We start from the raw sequence: 23,196 nt of genomic DNA on the forward strand, positions 1-23,196 counted from the left end.
ACATAATTGCCATTAAATATTTTAAAATATCTTAAATTAGCACATATAACTTACTATATTTTATTTCACCAATATTAATTTATACATTTTACCATGTAGATTAAATTAGCAACATGTTATTAAAAAGTACAAGACTAAAATTACCTGTTGATCTGAATCTGCTTGTAGTACAGATCTATCTGTAATTAGGACTGCCCTGGAAATTTGCCTATAATGCACAAAACAGTTATTCAGTGATTCAGATTCTATGGATAAGTTTCATTTACAGTTATATAACCACCAGAAGGCATATTTCAAAGATTTAAGTCACGATAAAAGTGTCACCTCCCCAAACAGAGTCAAGTTCTGCTTTAATCTTTTCTTGGCTCATGAAAGGAAGGATATGTGACCTGCAGACAAACCCCAGCTGATGCAAAGGAGTCAAAATTAGGCTAAGTTCCCCCCAAACCAGACCCTATAAGAGAACAATGGTAACATACTCAATACTATCTTTTGTTTGGTATATATTTGCATCTTACTTGAACAATGGTTATACAGAAGTTTCAATGTAATCACAAAGCTAAACTTTTCTGTTTCACCTTCTCTTGGACAGTGGGTGATGTGGTGCCTTACCTGTATTGCACGTGCGAGCATGTGTTCTCAGAAAAGTAACTGTCCTCCACAAGGAAATGCTTAGAGATTATTCTCTGACCAAATTGATCTATGATTGCTTTGCATCTACAAAGAAGACAAGCAGAGCAAAAATGTCCTCATTGATTACATAATTGAGCAAATAAACATAATCAACTACCAATTTTGAATCTAAAACCAATTTCTTAGAAGATTTTAAAATTGCCTATAATTTCACATTTTTTACAAAAACACAGACATTATATATAGAATATATACTTTTATTGCTATCTGGAGTCTTTTAAACTATAAAATAAATATGAGATAAAACTCAAATATTTATTTTGAATGTCATTAATAAGTAAGACAAAGTTAGGACAAGTATACAGTATGAGTTTTTCTAATGGTTAGGAACATAGAAGCTTTTTCCTTAATTTAGAAAACAGGCTCTTTTTGTTCTTAACAGACTTAAGGGAAGGGGAAGATAAAAGTTGATTAAATATCTTGCTATATCATTCACAGCCTGTAAAAGCCACTAAAGACTTTCTATTTTTCTGTTACATGTTGCTTTCTCTTTTGTTCAAGAATAGCTCTCTGGTCACATGTGTGATAATATGTTAGACACCCCACCCCAAAAAAGGCCTGGAGCTTCTTTTAATATCTGTTTCCACTTTACTTCAAAGGATGATCATAGAAAGATTTCTTTCAAGTGCTGTTTCCAAATAAGGAAAACAATTATGCATGGACATTATCAGGTCTCTGTCATCTGATATGTGTTGGGACAATGAATCATACAGAACCCTCCATTGACCTTCTTTCAATGTGTCTAGATAAAAGGATGAAAATTAGAATCCATCTCCTTGCAGTGCCACAAGTTATAAATGTACTTTATAGGGCTCATTATCCAAACTAATGGACTAAGGGCAACATCCTTGAAATGGACTTACCAGCACCGACAAAGCCAGTATGCAATATTTCAGAAACTATATACAAATGTCTGCATGTTTGCTGTATCTTTTCATTATAGAAATATCACAATTTAACTTTTGTCACAGCTTCTCCTTTTGGGACCAGAATTTATTTTATTAGAAATACACTTACACGTATATCCTAATAAAATGCAAGCAGATAATTTCAAATCTATACCACATTTTAACTAAATATAGTATAAACTAAAATATGCTGTATCACTCTAAAATGGAGCCAAACAAGAGATATTTACCAGGTATAAAGGCATTATAAAACGACAAACATCCAAAACCCATACTGAGACGAAATTAAGGTGTATTTCTTAAAGGCATATTATGATATGCTGGTATTCTTGAATAAATGGTGTGCCACTGTTGGGATAGACTATGATATCTCATGATGTTAGATATACATAATATATATATTAATCAATTAACCACATATTAATACATGCTATGTTACATTAGTATTTTTGATTTTTGCCATCTCACATCTACTTCCTTTCTCTTCCCAACTTATATTCCGATGTATCCCTCCTCACATGTTATTGAACTAGAGCTCTTGCCTTATAAAATACTTAACTAAATAGATATGAGGTATTTATACCTCAATACTGTGTTTTGTAAAATAATTAGTTAAAAAGTAGAAAAGTAAAACATTCAGACTGTTTTAAACCATTCATACACATTTAAAAAAAATTATGGCTTTAGCCATTTTATTTTTTAATATATTTTTATTGATTTCAGAGAGGAAGGGAGAGGGAGAGAGAGATAGAAACATCAATGATGAGAGAGAATCATTGATTGGCTGCCTCCTGCACCCCCCTACTGGGGATCGAGTTCACAACCAGGGCATGTGTCCTTAATTGGAATTGAACCCGGGACCCTTCAATCTGCAGGCTGACACTCTATCCACTGAGCCAAACTGGCTATGGCCATTCATACACAATTTAAAACACAGGGTACTTTAGGCAATGGCGAAGAGAAATCTGCTGATCCATCATTAACAATTGATCTCTATCTGTCCTGAGAGCTCTGACAAGCTTTTTCCTTACCTTAAATTCAGAGATTATATAGTGTCAAAAGAGAATAATCAGGGCAGAAAATAAGAGGGTGTTAAAATCTTCTATCTTTTGATAGGGATTTAGACTATCCTATATAATAAAAGGCTAATATGCAAATTGTCCCCTTGGGAGTTTGGGAGACGGAGATTGATTGCTCGCTATGATGTGCACTGATCAACAAGGAGCGGCGCGGAATATGGCAGGCAACCAGCAGTGGTGGTGGGGTGCTGAGGGAGTGACGGAAGGAGGAGGCGAAGAGGTGGGGAACCTGATAGACCCTGATTTCTGGTCAGGCCAAGGGACCCTACCAGTGCATGAATTTTGTACACAGAGCATCTAGTATCTACATGAATAAAAGAGAAATATGTAAATTGACCATCACTTTGCAATGCCCACCAGCCAATCAGGAGTGAGTACACAAATCAGCGGGACAAAGATGGCGGCGACCACGGAGCCAGCTGGAGTGGGCGGGAGGCTTGGGTCGCCCCTGGTGACAGAGGAAGCCAAGCTTCCCGCATGCCCTGGTCGGCCACAGAAAGAGGGGCCTGTGGGCAGCCGCCACAGAGCTGGCATGAGCGTGGGAGGCTTGGGTTGCCTGGGCCAGCCGCCAAGGGAGGGGCCTGCAAATGGCCCTCAGCCCCTTACCCAGGCTGGCCACTCCCCCATGGGGTGAGGGTTCTCACTGGGGGGTGTGGCCAGCCTGAAAACAGCCCTCAGCCCCTCACCCAGGATGGCCACCCCTCCCCAATGGGGACATGGCCAGCCTAAAAACCACCACAGGCCCTTGCCCAGGCTGCTCTGCCTCCCAAAGGAACCCCCACCCTGATCCAGGACACCTTTCAGACAAACCAGCTGGCTCCCAACTGTGCACCAGGCTTCTATCCTATCTAATAAAAGAGAAACATGGTAATTAGCGTATGACCACTACCCTTCCCATTGGCTGATCAGGGCGATATGCAAATTAACTGCCAGCCAAGATGGCGGCCGGCAGCCAGGCAGCTTGAAACTAACATGAGGCTTGCTGGCTTCAGTGACGGAGGAAACCAACGTTTGCCGCCTGCCTTGCCGGCCTCTGAGCTTGCAGTTTGAAACATTGTAACAAATATAGAAGCTAAACAAAACCCCAGAAACCTGCTTTCAGCGAGCTGGGAAGCAGAGCTGGAGTTATACATTGTTTCGATTACAGAACCCAAACAAACCAGATACCTGCTTTCAGCAGTGGAGGCCTAAGAGCTGGAGCCTCAGAGCTAAAGCTGGCCCAGAATAAAAAAAAAAAAAAGAAAAAAGGGAGTGGTTGGGAGCTTCCGTCACCCGCCAGCCTGAAAACAGCCCTCAGCCACTCACCCAGACTGGCCAGGCACCCCAGTGGGGACCCCCACCCTGAAGGGTGTGTGACCAGCTGCAAACAGCCATCATCCCCTCACCCAGGCTGGCCAGACACCCCAGTGGGGACCCCCACCCTGATCCAGGACACACTTCAGGGCAAACCAACTGGCACCCACACGTGCACCAGGCCTCTATCCTATATAGTAAAAGGGTAATAAGCCTCCCAGCACCGGGATCAGCGGAGCCGCGAGGCCTCCCAGCACTGGGATCAGCGGAGCCGCGAGGCCTCCCAGCACCGGGATCAGCGTGACAGGGGGCAGCGCCCAAACCCCCTGATAGCCCTGCAGCTCTGTGTGTGAAAGGGGGTGGGGCCACAACCTCCCTATAGGCCCTGCTCTGTTCGTGACAGGGGAAGGCGCCCCAACCCCCTGATCAGCCCTGCTCTGTACCTGATAGGGGGGAGCTACCCAACCCCCTGATGGCCCTGCGGTTCTGTGTGTGACAGGGTGTGGTGCCCCAAACCCCCCCATCCCCCCCACGGGCCCTGCTCTGTGTGTGACGGGGTAGAGCCATAACCTCCCCATCGGCCCTGCCCTGAGTGTGAGAGTGGCGGCGCCCCAACCCCCTGATCGGCCCTGCTCTGTGGGTGATAGAGGGCGACGCCCTAACCACCCCTCACGGGCCCTGCTCTGTGTGTGACGGGGTAGGAGCCATAACCTCCCCATCGTCCCTGCCCTGAGTGTGACAGGGTGCGGCACCCCAACCCCCTGATCCACCCTGCTCTGTGTGTGACAGGGGGCGGTGCCCCAATTCCCCTATCGGCCCTACTCTGTGAGTGACAGGGGGGAGCTCCCCCACCCCCTGTCGGCCCTGCTCTGTGCGTGACAGGGGGAGCTCCCCAACCACCTGATAGGCCCTGCTCTGTGTGTGACAGGGGGGAGCTCCCCAACCCCCTGATGGGCCCTGCTCTGTGCGTGACGGTACGGAGCCCCAACCCTCCTGATGGGCACTGCTCTGTGTGTGACAGGGGGGTGCTCCCCAACACCCTGATGGGCCCAGCTCTGTGCGTGACAGGGTATGGAGCCCCAACCCCTGATTGGCCCTGCTCTGTGCGTGACAGGGTATGGAGCCCCAACCCCTGATGGGCCCTGCTCTGTGAGTGACAGGGGGAAGTGCCCCAACTCGATTGGCCCTGCTCTGTGCGTGATGGGGGTGGCGCTGCATCCTCCCCATCGACCGTGCCTTGAGTGTGACAGGGGACGGTGCCCCGACCCACCAATCAGCCCTACCCTGAGCGTGACTGAGGGTGGCATCGCAACCTCCCAATCCGCCCTGCTCTGTGCATGACAGGGGTGGCGCCCCAACTCCCCAATCAGCCCTGCTCTGATCCCGACCAGGGACTGCACCTAGGGATTGGGCCTGCCCTCTGCCACCCGGGAGCAGGCCTAAGCCAGCAGATCGTTATCTCCCGAGGGGTCCCAGACTGTGAGAGGGCACAGGCCGGGCTGAGGGACCCCCGCTTTCCCCTGAGTGCACAAATTTTTGTGCACCGGGCCTCTAGTCTATACTAATAAAAGGGTAATATGCAAATTAGACTGAGAGACCTTCTAGGAGACTTTCCAGATGTTCTTCTGGACAAATCCATGGTGGCAGGGCCAAGGTAGAGGTGATTAGGAGCCAAGAGGGGAGGGCAGTTGTGGGTGATCAGGCTGGTGGGGGGGAGCAGTTGGGAGTGAGCAGGCTGGCAGAGGGGGCCAGTTGGGGGTGATCAGGCTGGCAGGGGGGCAGTTGGGGGTGAGCAGGCTGGAAGGCAGAGTGGTTAGGGGCAATCAGGCAGGCAGGCACGTAAGCAGTTAGGAGCCAGCAGTCCTGGACTGCCAGGGATCGGACCTAAACCGGCAGTCGGACATTCCTCGAGAGGTACCAGATTGAGAGGGTGCAGGCCAGGCTGAGGGACACCCCCCTCCATGCATGAATTTTGAGCACTGGGCCACTAGTAGATATATTATTTGTCAAAAGTCAGCTAATGAGCACTTAGATTTGGGCACCTGCACTGCATGAAAATTTTCATAAAAAGAAAAAACTGTAAATAAATATTAAACTCTAGTTAATTATCTGCATGCCGAAGTGTTTAGGGGGAACCGTACATATATCTGAACTTTACTGTAAAATGCTTTAAGAAGGTGAAATGATGGACAGAGGGATAAACTTTTGAGTAGATATATGATTAAGTAAGTATATTAAAATGTTAATTGTGGAATCTAGGTGGTGGATATAGAAGTGTTCACCCTGAAATTCTTTCAACTGTGGCATAGATTTGAAATTTTTCATCATAAAATATTGGACTAACATTCGCAGGGAGGGGTGTTAATATAAATCATGGACTCTAGTCTAAGTCTTTGCAAAAAGCTCCCTTTTAAATAAACCACACAATTAAACCTGGCCATAAGCTACGGAGTACCTTTGCTTTGTAGGAATCCAAACTCTAGTAGGACTGCTTCAATGGTAGTTATACCTTTAGTGACAGGTAGACATTGGTTTCAGAAGTTATGGTATTAGAAGAAACTGGGGACCACTCAAAATAGAAGTATGGGGACATGAGGTTTAGGGAGTTCAACAGTGCAAGGGCAATATACTAACAAATGTTCCTATGTATGCTGAGGCTTCTGGATGAAACAGTGATTCTCAGAGGAGGAGGAGAAGGAAGCAAATCAGAATCACACCTGGGGGACTTTTTCAAATTATAAGTACCCCTGGAGATTCTGATAAGCTCCCAAATCCCAGGGAAGAATCACCGTCAAGTGTGCCACTGCTACTATTGTATCTCTATTCTGTGCTACATGGAGAAAAGTCAAGCGCTATTGCTACAGAAAGAAATATATTGATATCTGCAGTAATTGAGGTTATGGTCACATATGCTCTGTCAGTCTGGTAGATAATAATAACACCACTCACCTGGTAGCCTCCTTCTGACGCACTAACGCTCTAGGCCTGAACAATTCAAAGCAAGACACATTTAAATAAGTGATAAGATTTGTTTACCCCTCAGACACTTGACTTACTGTCATATATTTGCCCTAATTGGGAGAACAATGTAGGAAGGAATATTGACTTGGGACCTAGACTTAGAGTTTGTATTACAAGATTAATATAAGAAATTAGATGACATTCAGGTAATGGAAAAGAGCCAAATGAAACAGTGCTGCCAGAGACATTAAAATACCCTCCCGCCAACCCCTTTCACATGAACCTGAGGAAGCCATTAAAGATTAACAACATTTTGGATTTAGTTGAGGTTCTTACTGAGCTTCATAAATAGTAAATTGAGGTGGAGCAAAATAGGAGTTCCTAAGTACAGGGACACAATGACAAAGCTGACCATAAGAATCACTGAAGCCAGGCGAAACATTTCTAGAGCTGACCTTTCTAAATCACAATACTTACTCAATTCTTAGTGCAATGACACAAGGGTATAAATATCAAAATGGCGATAAGGAAGAAAACATTCAACAAGACAAAAATTCTTTATCTGGAATTTGGCCCAGAGGAGAAAAAATAACATTAAAACAGGCATCACTATGATCTTCAGAATTAATATCCCAACTAATTGTATGGTAAGGAGTGCAGAAATCGCATATTAAATAATTTTTAAAAACATTAATTAAGGAAATCAGAAGATTCCCAATCACTGAAGTAAACAAAATAATTCTCCCTACTCACTATGTCCTTCCACGATTTCTCAAACACATTAGTTCACATGCCACCTCTTCAATGATACCTTTCCAAAAACACTTATCATTCATTCTTTTGGGTAAAAATCCATTCCAATAGTTTCAAACACCATTAACCTACTCTGATCAATCCAAAGCTCTGTATCCATATTTTAAAACATTTATTATCCATTTCTTTCTGGAGAGATTCCAAATTCTTTTTAAACCTAGCATGCCCCAAACAGAGTTCATCATGGCTCCTCATCTGCTTACCCTCTTGGAATTCCCTATCTTAGGTAATGACATGACCAGCACTTAATAGTTTCCCTAGCTCAGAATCTCTGTTTCTACATCTAATCTGCTATTCAATTTTCATCCTACCTTATAAAGATTTCTTCAAACTCACCTTTTCTCTCCATTTTCACTGAGACTGCCTTAGACTCTTGTTTAGTCTAGTAAGACAATGGACTACTAGCAAGTTGGTAGCTCATCTGCTTGATATAAATGTATGGCAAAACAATCATGTGCCAACCACTGTTCTAAGGCAATTTTAAGAAAACTAGAGGCCTGGTGCATGAAAATTCATGCACTTGACGGGGGAGGTCCCTCAGTATGGCTGGCCCACTCTCACAGTCTGGAAACCCTCAGGGGCGGGAGGCAACCTGGCGATCAGGGGAAGGTGATGCCCCCATCACACCTCTGCTGCTGCCACTACTGGCAGTGCAAGCCTCGGCTGGCCCTGGTTACCTGAGCCTCGGGCAGCCCTGGGCAGCTGGGCAGCCGCCATCCAAGGCTTGCCTGCACCTCGGGCCGGCCCTGGGTGGCTTGGAAGATGCCATCCGAGGCTTGCCTGCACCTCATGCATTGGCTGGGCAGCTTCCATCTGAGGCTTGCCTGCACCTCGGGCCGGCCCTGAGAGCCTGGGGGGCTGAGGGGACTGGGGGACTCCGGAGGCAGGTTCGCAGAGCAGCCGGGCCTGCCTGGGGGCGGGCCCAGCCTTGCCATGCACCTGCCACCCCAGTGAGGCTGAGGGGACTGGGCGCCACCATCTTGTGGCTGTGGGCACCGCCATCTTTGAGGGTGTGGCAGTCAATTAGCATATTCCCTCCTTATTGGCTGTGGGCTCCACCATCTTTGTGACAGCATGAGTTTTAATTAGCATATTCCCTCTTTATTAGATAGGATGCCCAAATCCATTGATAAGAGATGAGGATGCAGGGGAGTACCCAACTGAGGGTAGCTGTTTTTGAAGTATGAAAAACAGTTAAGCAAGCAAATAAGGAGAACACTGCAGGTAGAAAGGCAGTATGTGCAGGGGTACAGAGGCAAGAAAGAGAAGTACAAGAAACCACAAGCATTTCAGTATTGATTGACAATAAAATGGAAGTGGATGCTGGAGGGAGAAGAGAGATGAGCTTAGAGAGGCAGGCAAAGACCAGTTCCCTAAGCTTCACGTGTCATATAAAATGGTCTTAATTCTGAAGTGCTATAAAGATACTGAAACTTTTTACACAGGGAGGGACAGAGTCAGATCTGCATATTGAACAGATCTCATTGTGTAATTATCTCCATAATTTGTTTGCTCTTTGATGACCCCCGATAGACTCTAAAGTCCATGACTTGTTCTCTGCTGTGTCCCCAGTGCCTGGCACACAGAAAATCCTATCTAATAATAGAGAAACATGGTAATTAACCATAACTTCGCTACCCTTCCCATTGGCTAATCACTGTGATATGCAAATTAACTACCAAACAAGATGGTGGCCGGCAGCCAGGCAGCTGAAGCGAACAGGAGGCTTGCTTCTCCAGTGAAGGAGGAAGCCAAGGTTCCCCACCTGCCGCTGCTGGGCTCTGGGCTGCAGTCTAAGAAACAATGTTGCAATTATAGAAGCTAAACAAAACCCCAGAAACCTGCTTTCGGAGCTGGAGTTGAAACAGTGTTTCCATTATAGAAGCCAAACAAACCCTGAACAGCAGCCGAGGTCTCAGAGTTGGAGCCGAGCCTCAGAGCTAAAGCCGGCACTCAGTTCCAGTGACAGCCATAGAAGGTAAATAAATCCCAGAATAAAAAAAAAAGAAAAAAAGGAGAGGTTGGGAGCTTCAGTCACGCGCCAGCCTGAAAACGGCCCTCAGCCCCTCACCCAGACTGGCCAGGCACATCAGTGGGGACCCCCACCCTGAAGAGGGTGCAACCAGCTGCAAACAACCATCATCCCCTCACCCAGACTGGCCAGGCACCCCAGTGGGGACCCCCACCCTGAAGGGGGTGTGGCCAGCTGCAAACAGCCATCATCCCCTCACCCAGGCTGGCCAGGCACCCAAGCGGGACCCCCACTCTGATCCGGGACACCCTTCAGGGCAAACCAGCTGGCCCCCACCTGTGCACCAGGCCTCTATCCTATATAGTAAAAGGGTAATATGCCTCCCAGCACTGGGATCAGCAGAGCCGCGAGGCCTCCTGAAGCTGGGATCAATGGAGCCACGAGGCCTCCTGGCACCAGGATCAGCGGAGCCGCGAGACCTCCCGGCCTGGGATCAGTGGAGCCTCCCAGCACCAGGATCAGCGGAGCTGCGAGGCCTCCCAAACCCGGGATCAGCAGAGCTGCGAGGCCTCCTGAATCCGGGATCAGTGGAGCCGCGAGGCCTCCTGACACCAGGATCAGCGGAGCTGCGAGGCCTCCTGGCCCCTGAAGCAGCATGACAGGGAGCAGCGACCAAACCCCCTGATCACCCTGCGGCTCTGTGTGTGACATGGGGCAGGGCCACAACCTCCCTATCCGCCCTGCTTTGTTCGTGACAGGGGAAGGCGCCCCAACCCCCTGATCAGCCCGGCTCTGTGCCTGATAGGGGGGAGCTCCCCAACACCCTGATCGGCCCTGCTCTGTGTGTGACAGGGTCCGGCATCCCTACCCCCTGATCGGCCCTGCTCTGTGCGTGACAGGGTATGGAGCTCCAACCCCTGATCGGCCCTGCTCTGTGAGTGACAGGGGGCAGTGCCCCAACCCCGATTGGCCCTGCTCTGTGCGTGACAGGGGGTGGCGCAGCAACCTCCCCATCGACCCTGCTTTGAGTGTGACAGGGGGCGGTGCCCCAACTCCCCAATTGGTCCTACCCTGAGCGTGACTGGGGGTGGCATCACAACCTCCCGATCCGCCTTGCTCTGTGCATGACAGGGGGTGGTGCCCCAACTCCCCAATCGGCCTGGCTCTTAGCCCTACCAGGGGCTGCACCTAGGGACTGGGCCTGCCCTCAGCCACCAGGGAGTGGGCCTAAGCCAGCAGGTCGTTATCTTCCGAGGGGTCCCAGACTGTGAGAGGGCACAAGTGGGGCTGAGGGCCACCCCCCACACCAGTGCACAAATTTTTGTGCACTGGGCCTCTAGTAACTAATAATTGTTGCATGGATGGCTAAATGGGTGGATAGATAATGATGGAAGTATTCCATTTATGTGAACAGTGTAGAGGCAGAAATAAATATACAGAATTTCTCAGTTAGGAGGTAAAGAACCTCTTTCTATCAGTGTTTCTTCCAAACCACTGCCAGAATTACTAACTTACTATTCACTACTAACTTAGAAATATACAGGAAAGGTATAGTCATTCCTGACATCAAAAAAAGATATCTCCAAGAAATAGTCATAGGAGGAAATCAAGTAATTGAGAGAGCTGAAGTACCCAAGGAACACTAGCTGAAGTAATTAGATTCAGGCTATTGATTACAGATATATCTGGTCCAAGGTTATCCACACCTTACCCTAATATCAAATACTGTATTGCTAAATGACCAAATCTAATTTACAGGAGTTTTACATGGTCAGCACAGCTGCAAAGGAAAAGAAAGCTGTTCAATAAGAACATTCAGTGTTTCCAAAAATAGTCAACAGAGGGGTTCAGTATTAGAATTTAGTGAGAGGGTATAGGAAAGAACTACTGATACCTATGTCTGATACCTCTGAAAATTAAGAAAGCAGAGCCAATGCACAATATAGCAAAGAGTGCACAGTCAACGTAGATCTCAAGAAAACCAAATTAAGCAAAAATGAAAAATAAGTTTTAGCTGAAAATAAGTATTCATTTGGTTACATAGTTCATATTTCTTCTCTCAAAGTTTATACAATACTTTAATGTATAATCACCAAATTAATCACAATGCTATGATCATTTATGTTTCCATTTGCTTTCCTCAATGGAGGTTAAAAGAGAAGCACAAAAACAGTATCAGTCTTTAGCATTCATTCATTCACTCATTCATTTCACACATAATAGTGAGTATAGTGGGTGATAGAAACCTGCTCTGGTTCTGGAGATATAGTTGTGAGATCCTGCCTTTTTTTACAGGAAACTTAAAAACAATCATACAAAGGGACCTGACTTAGGGGCTGATAGAGGGTACTGATTTAATCCATGGGAGCAGGAAATAAACTTAGATCTTAGACCTGAGGCATGAGTAGCCCTTAACTACACCAAAGGGGAGAAATGTCAAGTGCTCCACATAGAAAAATAGGGAAAGAAAAACAATCTAAGGCCACAAGGCAATAAATGTAAATCTTCACAGATTCCTTGACTAATAACCTAATTACACCTAGAATAAGCAATGGTTTTAGGTAACCTGATTCCTTAAAAAGAAATATATGCTAGGTATGCCCAAATATGTTTTCAAGGTTTTTCCCTCAAGAAATTATCCCTCATTTTACATTAAGTCCTTACAAAATACCTATTACCGGTAGCTCTCTCAAATATTTGATTAGGAATAACAAAGTAGTGTTTGGGTGTTTGGGAAAGATACATTAGCCTGAGTTAACTTCAATCCATGCTAGCTTAAGATAAATTTGGTAATTATTAGTGACTAGAGGCCCAGTGCACAAAATTTGTGCATGGAGGGGGGGATGTTCCCTCAGTCCTGCCTGCATCCTCACTAATTGGGGACCCCTTGGGGGATGTCTGACTGCCGGTTTAGGCCTGATCCTACAGGCAGTCTGACAGCCCTCTCACAGTCTGGGACTGTTGGCTTCTAACAGCTCACCTGCCTGCCTGTCTGATCGCCCTTAACTGCCTCTGCCTGCCTGCCTGTCTGATTGCCCTTAAATGCCTCTGCCTGCTGCCTGATTGCTACTAACTGCCCTCCCCTGCCAGCCTGTTTGCCCCCAACTGCCCTCCCTGCTTGCCTGATCTCGCCCCTAATGGTCCTCCCCTGCTGGCCTGATCTCGCCCCCAATGGCCCTCCCCTGCAGGCCTGATCTCACCCCCAACTGCCCTCCTCTGCTGGCCAATTTGGTTCTGATTGGTCAGTTTCTATGCCAATCAGTGTCAAAAGCTCCACCTCCTAGGTAGCCATTGGCTCCCACAGCACCCAGATTTGGTTCTGATTGGTCTGGGTCTATGCCAGTCAGCACCAGAAGCTCTGCCTCCTAGGCAACCATGGGTTCTTCACAGCACCCACATTTGGTTCCTATTGGTCAGTTCCTATGCCAAGCAACGTCAAAAGCTCCGCCTCCTTGGCAGTCATTGGTTCTTCACAGCACCCACATTTGGTTCTGATTGGTCAGTTCCTATGCCAGTCAGCGTCTCTGGGCCTATCAACGGGGCCTGATCAGAAAGGCTGGGCTGTTCAGCAGCCCTGGTGGAGGCCTGGAGAGAAAGGAGGTGCGGCTGCTGGCCAGACTGGGAGAGAGAGGCAACTGCTGATCAAAAGCTCCCACAGAGGCAACGGATCAAACCCTGCCTCTCTCTTCACGCCTCTCTCTGGCTCTGATTCGCAGACCGCTCAGCAGTCAGTGCTGGGGGCACCGTGCCTGCAGCAGAAGTGCTGACTACAGGACTGACTTCCGGTTGGTTGAGCCTAGGTTGTTACTGGCCGATATGACCCAGGGTTTTTATATATTAGGATGGTATGAATTTATAATTTTCAAGTATTGTCTCTCAAATAAAACTTATGAAGATCACTTAAACAATTCAGTATAGTGAGAATATTGTAGATATCATGAACATTACAAATGCAGGTAAAATTTTTAAAACTGACCTACTATTAAAGAAATAATTGTCATGGCTTGGAATAAATTTCCAATAAGAAAATCATATCTAGAATCCAAAATGTCTGTATCTTAAACAATCAATATGAATAAGAAAAATATATTCATTAGAAAACTGGAGTTCTAATAAAATGATTTAATAAATAGCATACATAGACATTTTGTTATTCCATTTATACCCATAAAAGTAGACACATACAGTTGTTAATTTTTAAAAATTTTCTAACTGGGACTGAATATTACCCAGTATGCAAGTAAGGCCTACATTTGGGCATATAAAACACTTGAAGATAATTTATTTCTAAATGTTGAGAAAAAACTAAGTACTTTCTAGGTACTTTCAGTTAGTTCAATGAAAGCATGGCATATCTGGGAGGAGACTTGGGGAATCCACCTAACCCATCTTACAGATAAAATACTGGCTTAGAGTGACTTGTCCACTGTCATTCATGGCAGTAATGAAGTTTCAGGTCTTCTCTCATTCAAGGGCTACCTGACCATACATGCCTTAAGAGATGTTAGATAGTTGTTATGTTCGAGGTCTTTCTATGAAGTTATAAAAGAAATGTTAAATCACTAGCATTCTGTCTGCTATTTAAAAATCAGACTTAATGCCAGTAGATCTGGAAGGTTCACCTTGATGTGGTCTTAGAATGAATTAAGACACAGAGACCCCAGTCCATCATGAAACACAGTACCATAGGCTTGATCCCGAACTCTACTTTACAGATCAGTGTTTCTCAGTGTCGTCTAAAGAGCAACTACATTAGATTAACTTGGCCTGTACCTTAAAACTGCAAATGCCCTGGCTGTACTCTAAGCACATTATCCAATTTCACTCCCCAAGGGTGAGGTTCAAAAATCCACATGGTGTTTTTTACAAGTTTATCTGGTGATCCTACAGCACATTAAAATTTGAAAACTACCCAACTTTGTTTTTTAAACCCTCAGCTCTCATCCATCTGTTGCAACTGAAATCTGTAGCAGAGCACAAAGTAGAGTTATAATGTTCACAGCTTATAATAAAAATGAAGTAAAAATTGAGGTAAATGTAGCCTTTGTTCAACAAATGCTATTACTGTACTAACGCATCCATTTTTTTTTTTTTAAGACAAACAAGATTCATGCAAATTCATGTCACTAAGAGTAACATGTGGGACTGGAATGGTGCCCAAAAAAAGGTACAAGGATCTAAGTAAATAAACACTAAACAAGCAATTCATTATCTGGCTTTCCATCATGGGGCACATACTCATGCTTCAAAATGAAAACATAAAGAAAAATGACCTCTAAAAGCTATAAAGACAACTATTCCTTCATGAATTTCCACAGAGCTCTTCCTGAGCCAATATATGAATATCCTAGGCTTTCAGGGACAGACTTTTTCATGTTTAATTTATGTAGTACCTTTTTGTTAATGTGCTAAAAGTATTTTAAAACCCTTTAGATCATGTGTCTATTTTATGTTACACTTATTTTTCTAAAGCAAATTCACTATCTAAAAATTACATGTTCTAGAGTTGACTTTTTTCTCCACCATATCTTAAAATACTAGTTAGTTCACTCTAGTCTATATGAAGATAAACTTTTTATGCTGCTTAGACTACAGACAATTGTTGTAACATGAAAAAAAAAACAACAACACCAGTTTTAAACTTAACATGTTTGTTCAAGATATTAAGGTATTTTCTGGATGAACAATTACTTTCTTTATTTCTGTTTATAAAATGTATTGAGGTAACAATGGTTAATAAGACCAAAGTACTGCAGAGGCCACTGTTCCTTTGATAAGTCCTTCCACCACAGAGCCCACAGGCAGGAGCCATATCTGAGACTCCATCAACTTGGCTCACGCTTTTTGTCCTGCCCTGGTAACCCCCGAGGCCTGCTCCAGCCAATATTTAGGCCCACCCAAGGTGTCTCCAGTGGCTTTTCCATAGGAATGGCCTGTCATGGCTCATGTTTCATATTTTCCTAAAATCTCTCAAACGAGCAGCATTTGGCTTCAGCACAACCCATGCCTCTTGTTAAGTGGCCACTCCTGGGCACTTTCAAGCCAAGCACAAGTAGCAACCATCTATATATCACTTTGTAGCTCATGCTGGGGAGCCCTGGGCAGAACACAGGCAGTGGCTGACCTTGGCGTGTACCTTCCAGGAGTCCCCAGAGACAGTACACCCAGTGGACAGTTTCAGACCACATAGAAGCACCATCCAACTACCTCCACAAGTGATACACTCAAGGGATGGACTCGGCGGGTACCAGAACCCTGCTAAAGCAGTCCTGCTCTGTGGGTTGGGTCCCTGCAAAGCTAATCCTCCACAATGGTAGGAGTTTGGTAGTTGCAGTCAGTCCTTGCAGCTGATCAGCTTGGGGTAAATCCCTCTCATTGATGTGCCAACAGCAATCAAGGCTCAACAAGAGGAGAGTGTAAGACCTATCAATAGTGAGGAAATTGAAACAATCATCAAAAAGCTCCCAACAAATAAAAGTTAAGGACCAGATGGCTTCACTAGTGAATTCTACCAAACAGTCAAAGATTTGATACCTATTTTTTGTTCAAACTTTTCCAAAATATTGAAGAAGAGGCAGTACTTCCTAACACATTTTATAAGACCAACATAATCCTGATACCAAAACCCAGCAAGGATAACACACATACACACAAAAACTGCAGACCAATATCTCTGATGAATACAGATGCAAAAACCCTAAACAAAATATTATCAAATTGAATACAACAACACTTTAAAAATAATATATCATGATCAAGTAAGGTTCACTGCAGAGGCACAAGAATGGTATATGCAAATCCATCAATGTAATACACCACATTAACACAACAAAGGATAAAAAAATCATACAACTGTATCAATAGATGCAGAAAAAGAATTTGATAAGATAGAACATCCATTTATGATTAAAACACTCAATAAAATGGGTACAGAAGGAAAGTGCCTCAACAAAATAAAGGCAGTATATGACAAATCCTCAGCTAATATCATACTCAATGGGGAAAAACTGAAAGCTTTTCCTCTAAGATCAGGAACAAGACAGGGATGTCTTCTCTCACCATTGTTATTCAACGTAGCACTGGATGTCCTAGCCAGAGTAATCAGGCAAGAGAAAAAAATAAAAGGCATCCAAAATGGGAATGAAGAACAATTTCTTTATATACCCATAAAAAGTTATATAAAAGATACATGTCAGTAGATTCTTAAGAACACATAACAAAAAGGAAAATTTAAACAGATCCTAAAATTTGATCCAATTGACTTACGTAAGTTTTAAGGTAAAACATAATAATCGAAGACTATTTTACTGAGTGTAATTCAGAAAAGAGCATATCTTAGTATCTAAATAATAAATCCCAGAAAAAATGTTATTTAAATATAAAAATGCACAGATAAATGATCCTCCGCTTTATAAAAAAAAGCAGGTATATTCTTATTTCAATCCTAAACCAGCCTGCAGGCCTGATGTGGTTGTAAAAGATTTTATCCTCAGATAACAGGGCAGCATAGTTTATGACAACAATCTACCTAAAAACTCATTAAAGTTTTTTTTCTTTTGGAGTGACATGCATTATCAGCAGAGATTAATCTGATGAGTCTTTAGGTGAGCTCCATTTTTAAAAATGCAATAACAGAGGGCTTTGTTGTCATCTGATGAAAATCAATTAGAGGAGGTAAGGCCACAAGGAAAACTAAAATCACTCATCACCCACCCCCGGCAGCTGAAATGATTTGTCTTCCAAGCTTGGATGATCAGGAGCTATAGTCATATTGCAGGGAAATTAATTTAGTTTCTATATTCTGAACTCACTTTCCTTGTTCTGGAGGATCTAAACACAAATTACTTTTAATCAAGGTTGATATGTTATTAACACCAAGGAGGATCTTTGAAGAATCATTTTTTAAAAATTGACTTTAGCATTTTTCACCTGTGCTTGGGGTGTAACTATAGGAAGGTAACTTATATCATCCTTACTTTCTGGATTCTTTGTCCACAACAAGGCACTGCACTGAATGGCGAAGACAATATATTCCACCAAATACAGCACACATCCTAGAATAGGAAAATGAGAATTAGGATTATTGACTTGAAAATTAAAGTAACATTATTTTTTAAGTATCTTACATTTAATAACTGGTCTTATAGAAAAAGCACCTTGATAATTTGTTATTTTCTCTATCATGGTATTAAGAATATTTCAGAAATAAGATTAGTGATAGTTTGACACAACATAAGTCCTACTGCTAATAATACATTGTGGAAACCTAGAATTGTGACCAAACCAAAAGTATCCCTAAGAAAGCTCAACTATTACCCTCCCCGCACTACCCAAACCAGCTACCAACTACCTAAGAAACACAGGCTACAAATAGTCTCAAGAGGTGATGTATGAGATTCCCCCCTGCAAGAGAAGTGATGACAGAGAAGTCTTAAGGAGAAAACAAGCAGGGAAGACTCTGGGGGACTCCTGGTGATTTTGCTTACCATAAAAGTAAGCAAAAACTAAACAGAGAACTGAAATTAGAGCAGTAAGCACATGAGTTAATGCTGGAGAAGCTCTAAGGAGTTAGCCTATCTCACGAATGTAAGGGTTTGTGTTTTAATGCCAACCAAGGGAAAGGAGAGGTCTTGGGTTTCAAACAAGGCAGGTAATAGGAAAGTAAATATTCTCTCATAATGTCTGGATCCTTAAAGGACTACACCTCAGTAAAAGAGTGATCTAGGGAAAAATTACTTACTACAAGAGGGAGAAAACAAACAAAAAATGTTTCCTCTAAAGCCATGTGTGGAGGAAGATTACCTCTATATTTATAATCAGTAGTCTGCCCTCACACAGTTTGAGGGTGTGAAATTACATTACTACGTTACCCAAGAAACCTTGACAAATAAAATAGCATGAAAAGTGGCTCTGGGTCAGTAGTACCCCCGGAGTCTTGGTGGAAGCAATATTATCTCAACCCAGGCCAAGTGAGATTGCCACAAATTGAGTCCCCTTACAATGAGTTTATAATCTAAAATTATACAACAGATGAAGAAACATATCTTATCCTGAGTGAGAATTAACAGACATGACAAACAGGAGGATTAGACCCTCGACAACTGTATTCAGATCATAGAACTATCAGACAGAGACTATGAGTATCCTTAAAAGGGATGAGTTAAAAACCTAAGAATAATGGAAAGAAGGTTGTGGTAGGCTGAATAATGCCATCACCAATGATGTTCACATTCTAATCTCTGAAACCTGTGGATATGTTCCTTTACAAAGCAAGAGAAACCAAATTAAGTATCTTGAGAAGGAAATTAACCTGATTATCCCAGCAGATGCAATGTAGAAAATTAACTTTCTAGAGAAAGGGAAATTAACTCGATTATCCCAGTGGAAGCAATGTCATTAGAAAGATACTTAAAAAGGAAACAGGGTGCTCAAAGTCAGAGAAGCTCTAAAGATGGAAGCAGAGATTAATCTGATACCATTGCTGGAAGGGGGTAACAAGGCAAGGAATGCAGGCAGCCTTTAAGAGCTAGAAAAGGCAAGAACCAGATTCTCCCTTAAAGCCCCAAGAGGAATGCAGCCCTACCTACCCAATTTAGACCTCTGACCCTAGAACTATAACAAATTCATTTTGTTTTAAGCTACTAAGTTTGTGGAAATTTGTTACGTGAGCAATAGCACACTAATAAAAGATGCATAAGTATACGGACATGAATGATCATGACAGCAGTGGAATTGCAGACCAGTGGAGAAAAGAATGGACTACTGGAAAACTGGTTTTGAGACAATATAGAGAAAATAATTATATCCCTTTTTACACCATATTCAGAATCAAATCCAGGTAGATGACAGGCATAAGTATAAAAGGGGAAACTTCTAGAAAAAAATATGCAGATATATTTTGGGGCTCAACAAAAATATTTCTTTAAAAAGACACAAAAATAAAAATCATTAAAAAAATAGAAAAAAAAATGGCCCAGATTCCACAATGGTGGCAGAGTAAGTGACAGCTACAGTGACATGCTCCTAGGCCCAAACTAGAATTACAACTAAAATACAGAAAAACCATCCTGAATGATCAACTGATTACTAGCTGGAGAGAACCACTATAACCAAGGACAGAAAGTGGAGACCACATAGAGACTGGTAGGAAGTGTGGAGGTGCAGAAGGCTGGCCGAGCTCTCACAGGCAGCAGCTTAAGTTCCAGAGGGATATCTCAGCTGTGGGGGTTTCTACTAAGAATTCTTGGGTCTAAACCCCAAGGTGGGCTCCAAGCCCAGAGCATCAGAACTGAGAAAGTTGCCTACAGAACATCTGGCTGTGAAAAGCAGCAGGGGTGCTGTGTGCCAGGGAGAGATGACTCGAAATGCAGCCACTCACCTTGGGCTTTGGCAGAAGGAGGGCAAAGGAAGGGCAGAGTAGACTGGAGCAGTGTGAGCAGAAGCCAGGGTTGGGGCTGCTAGGGTTAAACTTGGAAGGCAGATACCCTGGTTTCCTGTGCTGAGTCATTCCCTCATACATTAGAAAAAAAATATTTCTCCAGTGGACCTTTAACTATCCAGGTGGCTTTTGCCTGGGGGCGGGGAGGGGGGCACAATTTCCCAACCCTATTGGAAAAACCCTTTCCCCACTCTGTGGCATTTCAAAGGCCCCTTAAAAGACTGAGGATAACAATCATCCTGCAGGGAGAAGCTACAGCTCCATCCTGTTGGAAAAACCTCTCCTTCTAGCCTATGGTCCATAGCCGAGGCTATTCAAGACTGAATAACAATCAGACTGCAGGTACAGATGGATCTCTGGAGGCTATGAGTCTCTGGCTGGGGCTACAAAGAGAAGACCTTGGTGAACAACTTGGTTCTTTCCAAAGGCACTCAGCCCCAGCAGAAGGAGCTACAAGATGTGGATTGTTGATACCTTCAAACAGGGTACTCAGAGCCAGTTATAAACAGCATCTGATGTTGTCCTAGACTAGAAATTGGGAGTCGTAGTAGATTTACCTAATACATAACGCAAAAACCCAAACAGGCAGCCAAAATAGGGAGACAAAAAAACAAGCTCCAAATGAAAGAACAAGAGAATTCTCCAGAAGAGATAAATGAAATAAAGATAAGAAATTTATCAAACATAGGGTTCAGAATAATGATGGCAAGGATGCCCAACAGCATGAAAAAAGATATAGTAACTATGAATAATTATATAGCACTAATGAAGAACACAGTGGAAGTAATACACCGCAGATTAGGGGAAACTGAGGATCAGATCAGTGAATTAGAAGACAGGGTAGAAAAAAATCACTCAGTCAGAGAACCAAAAAGAAAAACAATTAAAAAACAGGAGGACAGCTTAAGGGAGCTGTGGGATAACATGAAATGTAACAATATCCTCAGAATAGGTGCCAGAAGGGTAAGAAAATGAGCAAGTGATAGAGAATGTGTTTGAAAAAAATAATGCCAGAAAACTTCCCTGACATGGTAAAGGAAAAAGTCACACAAGTTCAGGAGGCACAGAGTCCCAAGCAAGAAGAACCCAAACAGGCCCACGCCCAAACACATCATAATTAAAATGCCAAAAATTAAAGACAAAGAGAGAATCTTAAAGGAAACAAGAGAAAAGCAACCTGTTACCTAGAAAGGCGCTCCCATAAGGCTGTCAGCTGATTTCTCACCAGGAACTCAACAGGCCAGAAGGGACTGGCATGAAATATTCAAGGTAATGAAAAGCAAGGATCTGAAACCAAGATTACTTTATCCAAGAAAGCCATCATTCAAAATAGATGGTGAAATAAAAAGCTTGCCAGACAAAAAAAAAGGTTAAATAAGTTTATTGCCACCAAACCAGCACTGTAAGCAATGCTAAAGGAACTGCTGTAATAATAATAAGAAATAGATAGAAATATAGGCATAAAGAATTAAAATGGCAATAAATACCTGTCAATAACAATATTAAATGTAAACAGATTAAATGCTTCAATCAAAGACATGGAGTGGATGAATGAATATGAAAACATGACCCAAATATATGCTAAAGAGACCCACCTCAAAACAAAAGACTCACACAGGATGAGAGTGAAGGGATGGAAAAAAAAATTCCATGCAAATGGAAACAAACAAAAACCTGGCATAGCAATACTCATATCTGACAAAATAGACTCAAAATGAAGGCCAATACAGGAGACAATAAAGGTCACTACAACATACTAAAGGGATCTATCCAACAAGAGGATATAACCCTGGTAAACATATATGCACCAAATTTAGGAGCACCTAAATACATAAAAAACAACAACAACAAAACAAACAAAACAAAACAAAACTTCTGGAGGACTTTAAGGGAGAAATCGACAGCAGTACAGTCATAGTATGGGACTTCAACAACCCAGTGACTTCATTGGATAGACCTTCCAAATAAAAAATCAACAAGGAAACAGTGACTCTAAATGACACACTGGATCAGATGTATTTAATTGACATTTATAGAACATTTCACCTCAAAACTGCAAAATATACTTTCTTCTCAAGTTCACATAGGTCATTCTCAAAGATAGACCACATGCTAGAACACAAAACAAGTCTCTACATGTTCAAGAAGATTAAAATGATATGAAGTATCTTCTCAGATTACAATGGAATGAAATTAAAAATTGACTATAATAAAAACACTCATTTACACCATGGAATGCTATGCAGCAGTAAAAAAGAAGGATCTCTTACCCTTTGTGACAGCATGGAGGGACCTGTAGAGTGTTATGCTAAGTGTAATAAGCCAGTGAGAGAAAGACAAGTATCACATGATCTCACTCATATGTGGAATCTAATGAACAAAATAAACTGATGAACAAAAGAGATACAAAGACATAGAAGCATAGAACAGACTGTCGAATCTCAGAGGGAAGGCAGGGGTGGGTGGATGAGTGGGAAGAGATCAACCAAAGAACTCGTATGCATATATGCATAACCCATGGACACAGGCAATAGTGTAGTGAAGAACTGGGGTGGGGAGTGGGTGAAGGCTACAAGGGATTAATGGGGGAAAGAGGGGGACATGTAATATTATCAACAATAAAGATTATAAAAAGGAAAATAGTAAAATAAAATATCAAAAGGTAATAAATGAATGAATGAATAAATAAATAAATAAATAAAAGGGTACTTTTTAGGGAAAATTTTTGAGAAAATGGAATACTGTGAATTTATAAATATCTGGACAACAAAGAAAGTGAAAAGAAAAGCCACAGGCTAGGAATGATATATACAAATATCTTAAAAATAGTTTTTTAAAATATCAGTTTGAATAGCAATTTGGAAGTATCAAGTAAAGTTGAAGATGTACACATCTACAGTGCAGCAATTCTACTGATAGGGATAACTATTACAAAACCTATTATACATATACTAGAGGCTCGGTGCATGAAATCCGTGCACTCGGGCGTCTCTAAGTCCAGCCTGTGCCCTCTCACAGTCTGGGAGCCCTAGGGGGATG

At 43.0% G+C, this 23,196-nt stretch overlaps 1 protein-coding gene across 4 annotated transcripts in view; it reads right to left on the minus strand.

Moving 5' to 3' along the window:
- Positions 1-23,196, minus strand: part of CHM (CHM Rab escort protein) — a 260,784-nt gene that overhangs the window by 56,694 nt on the left and 180,894 nt on the right. For all 4 annotated transcript variants that reach the window (XM_059680347.1, XM_059680349.1, XM_059680348.1 and 1 more), the window contains 3 exons: positions 17,696-17,773; positions 613-717; positions 145-208 (listed from right to left, as the gene is read on the minus strand). In XM_059680347.1, coding sequence (XP_059536330.1) covers positions 145-208; positions 613-717; positions 17,696-17,773 — 247 coding nt within the window. The remainder of the gene's footprint in view (positions 1-144; positions 209-612; positions 718-17,695; positions 17,774-23,196) is intronic.

This window comes from Myotis daubentonii, chromosome X (genome assembly GCF_963259705.1).
Source record: "Myotis daubentonii chromosome X, mMyoDau2.1, whole genome shotgun sequence".
In the NCBI taxonomy this organism is placed as follows: Eukaryota; Metazoa; Chordata; class Mammalia; order Chiroptera; family Vespertilionidae; genus Myotis; species Myotis daubentonii.